Below are 7,297 nucleotides of genomic sequence, written 5' to 3' on the forward strand. Positions count from 1 at the left end.
CCTGATCAAAACAGAACACTACAGAATAGAAAATGAGTTAGCGCTCATATACACTCACCCATCAAGAAGCCAATTATAAAACTAGGATTAATCCGAACAAAAAAGAAATTGATTATTATTCTCTTTTGGCTTAATTTTATATTTAGATTAGTTATATAATTCCTTTTTGTTGAATCTGCTAAACTTGCAGCTCTGTATTTGTTGGTGAAGGAGAAAGAAAGTAATACATACAACTTAACAAGCAGCTTTATCAGAAACACTTTACCAATATCATATAATATAGGTTTCACAAACAATGAAAGAGGTCACATAGAGCCTAGGTTGCATTTTGTATTTGTATTCATAGAAATCTGTTTGTTAAGAATATATTGATTTACAGTTTTCAAGTGCCATTAAGAAAATACATGCAAGAATGAAGCAAGAAATTTGTAGTCATAGGGCACGAAAAATCAGTATCAAATTAACTCAAGATGAAAATGGAAACATGGATTGTTATTAAATGCAACAAATTCACATCAAGCTGATGAAACACCAGAAGGTCTGAGAGACCGAACTATTTCAGTGTATCAGGAATAGAGGCGCAGGTTTGAAATGGAGGAAGAAGAGAAGCCTCACACCCGATTTTAAAGGATGGTGGAAGAAGACGACAACTTGTGCACATTTCAAAAACAAGTATTGATATTACGAAAACTATATGTAAAAGGTTGAAAACAGAAATTCAATACAAAGAACTATCTTATTTGGTTGTGTAAAAGAAAGAAATATTGGACAGGGAGTAATTTATAGAAAAATAATTTACCTATATTCAAATACCAAGCTTCTTTATTATATCACAAGGGCTAGGGTTAGCCAAAGCTATACCAGATAATAACGAGAAACATAAGTAATAAAGTAGTTTGTATATGTTGTTCACGTCTACGTGATTTTATTTTATTCTATTCTATTATAGTTGATGTATAAGTGTATATCCACACACAAAATGATTAGGTTTTAGTTCTTTGGGTCTATGGCTACGCTATGCAAAACAATGGTCTCCATGGTCAAGCCAGGGCCAAACCCATATAGAACACCCCACTTCAGTCCTTCACCAGTACTTGATTTCCCTTCCTCCAAGGACCATCTTCTCATCTCATCCAGTATAAACAACACACATGCACTNNACATGTTTCCATACTCTTTCAGAACCTGTTTCGTCGCTCTCAATTTATCAGGGTTCAACCCAAGCNTTNCTTCTATCNGCTTCAAGATTGCAGGGCCACCAGGGTGCGCAACCCAGAACAACGAGTTCCAGTCATTGATCCCGAGTGGGTGAAAGGCTTCTTCAAGGCTTTTCTCTATGTTATCTCCGATCAAATGAGGAACGTTGTCCTTAAGATGGAAGGTTAGCCCCACCTCACGCAGGTGTCCTTCAATTGCCCCCTCAGAATTTGGAAGAATCGTCTCAGATGCTGAAACAAGATGAAAGAGTGGTCGTTCGATGGCTGTGTCAGGATCAGATCCCACGATCACTGATGAAGCTCCATCTCCGAATAGTGCTTGACCCACCAACGAGTCCAAGTGTGTTTCACAGGGTCCACGAAAGGTGACAACTGTGATCTCAGAACGCACCACCAGAACGCGTGCTCCAACATTATTTTCAGCAAGGTCTTTTGCGAGACGAAGCACGGTGCCACCAGCAAAACAACCTTGATGGTATAACATGAACCTTTTGGTGGATGGTTTAAGGCCTAAGAGCCTCACAAGTTGGTAATCAGCACCAGGCATGTCTATGCCCGAGGTGGAGCAAAATATGAGATGAGTAATATCTGTTATTGCCCTGCCCCATTCCTTTAAGGCTTTAGATGCTGCCTTCTCACCAAGCTTAGGAACCTCCTCAACCAGTATGTCTTGTCGTGCATTCAACGATGGTTCCTCGTAAGTGCTTATGTTCGGGTTTTCTTTCAGCATTTCTTCAGTCAGATGTATGTGCCGTTTCTCTATCATAGACTTCTCACCTGTTCTTGTCACAAAAATTCTTACCTCAATTTTCATTCAAATTAAAATCACTTTTATTATCCCAATTTAAAGAGACTAAAATATGATAAGTGATAGGAAAATACTTCAAAATAGTAAAAAGAAGCACCACAAAACTATATAATTATATCACTTATAATATACTATTTTTGTTATTTAATATATAATGAAATAAAAACCAATAAAGAAGAATATTTTAATAGGTATGTGTGTTTAGAGGACGCCTATCTATCCATTTATAAAGAGATATCTAAAAGAAGAAAAAAAAAATGACAGAGCCATTCTTTAAAATTACAGACAATCCAATACTCATTAACATTTTGTATATTTTTTCCTAATATCTTTATGATAACATGTGTCCCGTGTTCCTCTTTATTTTATTAGTTTATTTAAATTTATTTTTAAAAAAATACTTGAAACAAATCAATTATAAATCATCACATATAAATAATAAAAAGTTATTAAAAAAATTGTTAAAAAAGTATTTTCCAATAATAAAATAAAATATTATAAATCACCTTTGATTGTTTTTTTTCTTGTTTGGATAATCATGAAAAGATTATCACTCCTCTTTTTTAATGTATACAAAGACTTTTAGACTTTTTCACGTCTGCATGAAACGGTGGGTTTATATATCAGATGCACAAAGGCAAGGCTGCGCAGGTTTTGGGTTGATAATGTAAAATAGAAGAAGTAAAAGTATCGATGGAAAGACAGTGAGAGTGTTATAATGATGAGATGGCGAATGAATGAATTTATAGATAATAAATTATGGTGATCTTACATATGCGTTTCAACTTAGCCTTGTGATCAGTCATGTGATCGCTCTTGGTGACTCGAAAGTAATAATCAGTGAAGTCAGATTGGTAAATGCAGTGGGATGGGTTTGCAGTGGCAATGGCGAGTATGGTGGCTGGGCTACGAGCTCTTTGTTTCTCTCGGATTTCATACAAATGTGCCATTTGGTTGCAGAAGGTTTATACGATTACAGTGTATAAGATGATTACCACAAATCCCTTGTCATCTATTTATAGTCAGATTTTCATAACGTCTTCTCAGTAATATCCATGCATCTGCAGTAAAGGGGTTGGTGTCCGTCACGTGCAATATAATACTTACTGAAAGAAAGAACAAAAATCTACCAAAATAAATGAAGTCCCTTGCACTTCATGTATGCCATTGGTTTATCGAAATTGTCTTTATATAGCTATATATCCTCTCTACGTCTTTTCTTTTTCTATCCATTGCTTATTTATCTCACCAAAAAAAAAATGTAATTAAATATAGATTTCACAGGATTACTTTAATTTTCATTTCACATCTCTTCGTTGTCAAAATTGTGTAAATTAAGTTGGATTCGGATATATTTATTGTCGTGTGATAAGAATATTGTAGAAATAAGAATAGGACTCTCTGATAAGGAATAGGGTTAAATATACTTTTAGTTTCTGTACTATCAAGCGTTTTTGGTTTTAGTCTCTCTTTCAAAGTAAGATATATTTTAGTCTTCCTCCTTAAGGAAACTTTAATTTTAGTCCTCCAAAACTAACACCGTTAAAAGCAGCTGATCTGACTAATAGTGTAATGACATGTCATTTTTTTCTTTTTCAACTGAGTCAATCTTTGATTTTGAAGTGGCTTTTCACCTAGTTTTTCCTTTTCTTTTGAAGGGAGTCAAGTCAGTTTCGGAGACTGAATCAAATCACCATCACCTTTGTCACTAGACTCTGCAATATCCAAAGAAGATTCATGAGTAGCCACAGATGGACCAAAATTCAGGTCTGCTTTCAAAAGTTCATCATACTTCCCACTTTGAATGATTCTCCCTTCTTTCATCACCTTGGTTATGGTATTATTAAATACTAATAGAATATATTTATATGGTGTTAAAGGTCATAATAATCTTAACGTTCACAAGAAAACCTGAATTCTTTGTTTTTGAATATAAAAAAGACGAAATCTATATCCACACACATTCATCTATCACAATGGGGAAGCTTTTGTATGATTCAACCACCATCACCGAACCATTCCAAGGTTCGCCGCCGACAGCGCTTCCATGGTGGGATCCAAAATCGGAGTCAATTACAGTCGTAGATCCCAAATCGGAAAGGGGAAAAATCTTGTCCCTTCTTCTGGTTCTCTCTATAGGGCATGTTGATGGTGGTGTCGCGGCGTCCATGGAGGTGCTGCCATCGTTGTCATGGTGGCTCGACTCAAACTGCGAAGCGGTTTCTTGCAGGGTCTGCATCGCGATCTATGGAGAAAAAGCTCATGGTGGTGACGACGCGATTTAGGGTTCGTGGCAGCACTCACGATTTGGGATTTCCCTTGGCCGTGGTTCGCGATTGGTTGGAGCGAACATTGTTTCTACGTTTCTGGCTTGGTTTCTATTTCCTCCAGGTTGCCATGGATAGTGGCGAGGTGGTTCGGAGATGGTGCATGAAAAGGCTTCTAGTGGCGCTATTGGGCTTCTGTTTCTACGTTTGAGTGGCATCCATGGAGTTTGGATGAGAACGAAGGCGATGAGGTGGCGGCTTTCAATGGCGTTTATGTGCGACATCGCGTTTTAGTGCCGCAGAGTGATAACGGTTGAAAAACAGTTATTTTCATATGTCATTTGAGACCAAATTACACCCTTTAAGACTTAGAATGAGCTTAGAATCAAGCAAAACACATAACGTGAGTCAGTTAAGAGTCAAAAGCTGTTTTTAGTGATATTATGCTTGTTTTGCATTGTTTTGTAGCATTTTTTATGAAAGTGAAGAATGAGATTGAAGATGAAGGTCTGAGACTCAAGAAAGAGGAAGAAAAATGAAGAAAAGAAAAGTCTAGGAACCGCCCAGCGCCAAAATTCACCGCTGGGCGGCCAAATGCGAGGAGAAGCCACTGTCTGACACCCAGGCGATGATGCTGGGTGGTTTTGCAGTAAAAGACAAACCGACGGGCGGCGGAACTCACCACTGGGCGATGGCGCGACTATGGGCAAACAGTCGGGCGACATAAGTGTGACGCCGGGCGGTTGTCTGCTGGGCTTGGGCCTGTTTTCTGTGACGCTCCTCAACTATAAATAGCCCTATTGCAACTTTAGAATCATTCTTTTGACAGAAGAGGGCGGTCAGACCTAATTTTCACTCCATGGAGAAGATATCTTGGATGCTTAGGCTCCTTTTTATCCTATTTAGGATTTTCTTTTCCATTCTTCCATCATTTTTCATCTAAGTTCACCATGACAATGGTGAATTAAGCCCTTTTGTTGTTGGGGGAAACAATGTAATCTTTTGAAACTCTCTTTTATTGAAACTCTTGTTTATTTATATGCTTGTCGTATGCTTTGATTATCAATTGTTAGGTTCTCATCTACGCTTAAAGCTTTTATCGTTTAACTCATTCGATAATTGTTGTTTGTCTTTATTGATACAGAACGTACAGTACTGTCATGAACTGGTGAGAAATTCCTTGATTAAGCAATACCACCTAGGGATAGGGGGGTAGGACGATAATTTGTTTTTGCTTCTGTTCTTAACACGTTATTAATTACTAGGGGAGGCTAGGGATAGCAAGCCAGTAATTAGTAATAGGCTCTTTTCACCGAGGGATCGGGTTAAGGGTAGACTAAGAAAGTTTGCATGACAATTAGATAGTAAAGCAAATTAAATAAGAGGAGTAGATAAGAGAGAGCGGATAAGATGAATTTGTAAACCCCCCAACAACTCCATTCATCCATAGTCTTTTTCTCGTTAATTGAATCAACAACATTTGCATGTTTATTTTGTGCTTTTGCATTCCCACCAATTAATTTTCTTTACAAGTCTTACGATTTCAATTTGCATGAACGATAAGGCCTTCGAGTCTCTTGGGAAGAACAATATTGGGTTTTACCAATTATATTACTTGAAACGATCTGGTACACTTGTCAGTGAGTCAACACGAAGGCGGCAAGCTCCCATGGAGGCGTAGCTGTTGACGACGGCGACTTGACTTGCCGGAAGTTTCATTCATTGATTTCATTTAAAAATGATTTTTATTTGTTTAAATTGAAAAGAAGAAATTCAAGAATGAGTTGTTCTCTGTTTTTATTGTTTAACTTAATGATATCTGTGTTGCTAAATGAGATGTTCACAAGAGATCTCTATTTTTGTAATGTATTTTGATATGAAAAGTGTTCAAAATGGAGCTTGGAAGTTTCATCACATTGCTGGGTTTTGACTTTTCATTAAAAAATACAACATGGCAAACGTTAGCATCAAAACATTAGCATCATCAGACGTGGCAAGACGTTAACCACATCAGCTGGTTTTTAACGGTGTTAGTTTTGGAGGACTAAAATTAAAGTTTCCTTAAGGAGGAAGACTAAAATGTACCTTACTTTGAAAGAGAGACTAAAACCAAAAATGTTGGATAGTAAAGGGACTAAAAACATATTTAACCCTAAGGAATATTATAGAAATAAGAATACTACCATGATATATGTTAATAATATTTTTTTAACAATTTTTTGGTAATTTGGATTATGTGTCATTGTTTTATACTCCTTGTCGTTGAAGGGAGAGGCTCTAGACTGGTTCCACTTGTTGGAACCTCGAATGATCGACAGGTTTGAAACTCCGAGAGAGATGTTCAGCCAACAGTTTGCGTCTAGTAGGGCTTTTCAAAAAAGTCAGAAGAAGGCGATGATGCAGCCAGGAAGCCATAAATTTGATCGGAGAGAAAAGCGAAAGTAGCCGGCATTGGAGGGGAGGCAAGGAGGTCGACCAGATCCGCAAAAGGGGCACAAGTTTAGCAGCTATACTCCGTTGGGGGCACCACCTACCAGGATATTTGAGGTGGCGATGCAAACCGAGAAACGTCCCCCGAGGCAGGAACATAATGTGCAGGACGGCAAAAAAGGTCGGTACTGTATGTATCACAGACATACTAGCCATAACACTGAGGGTTGCCTTGCTTTGAAAGACAAAATGGAGGAATTGATAAGGGCGAGACAGTTGAAAAAGTATGTATGAGGAGATGCCCGAAGGAAGTCACCAATGAAAGACCATCATTCAGACAAGAAGGATGTTCGACGAGAAAGAAGTCGAAGCGCGAAGAGGCCTCTCAAGGGCCATATCAATATTATTTCAGGAGGCTTTATGGGAGGAGGTTCTACCTCATCAGCAAGGAAGAGGCATTTGAGGGGGCTAAGGAGTGTGAATAATGTAAATGTAGTTAGACGATCGATGCCAAGTATCACTTTCTCTGACAAGGATTTCCATGCCCCTGATCCGGATCAGGACAATCCGATGGT

At 37.9% G+C, this 7,297-nt stretch overlaps 1 protein-coding gene across 1 annotated transcript; it reads right to left on the reverse strand.

The window, feature by feature from the left end:
• Positions 1-990: 990 nt before the first annotated feature.
• LOC106766188 (chalcone synthase-like) lies at positions 991-3,268 on the reverse strand. The gene is made up of 2 exons (XM_014650939.2): positions 2,798-3,268; positions 991-1,994 (listed from the first exon to the last, which is right to left on the reverse strand). The coding sequence occupies exons 1-2, from the start codon at positions 2,973-2,975 to the stop codon at positions 991-993; spliced, it is 1,182 nt and encodes a 393-aa protein (XP_014506425.1). The 5' UTR covers positions 2,976-3,268.
• Between the last annotated feature and the right edge of the window lie 4,029 nt (positions 3,269-7,297).

The sequence above is a fragment of the Vigna radiata genome, chromosome 7 (assembly GCF_000741045.1).
Source record: "Vigna radiata var. radiata cultivar VC1973A chromosome 7, Vradiata_ver6, whole genome shotgun sequence".
In the NCBI taxonomy this organism is placed as follows: Eukaryota; Viridiplantae; Streptophyta; class Magnoliopsida; order Fabales; family Fabaceae; genus Vigna; species Vigna radiata.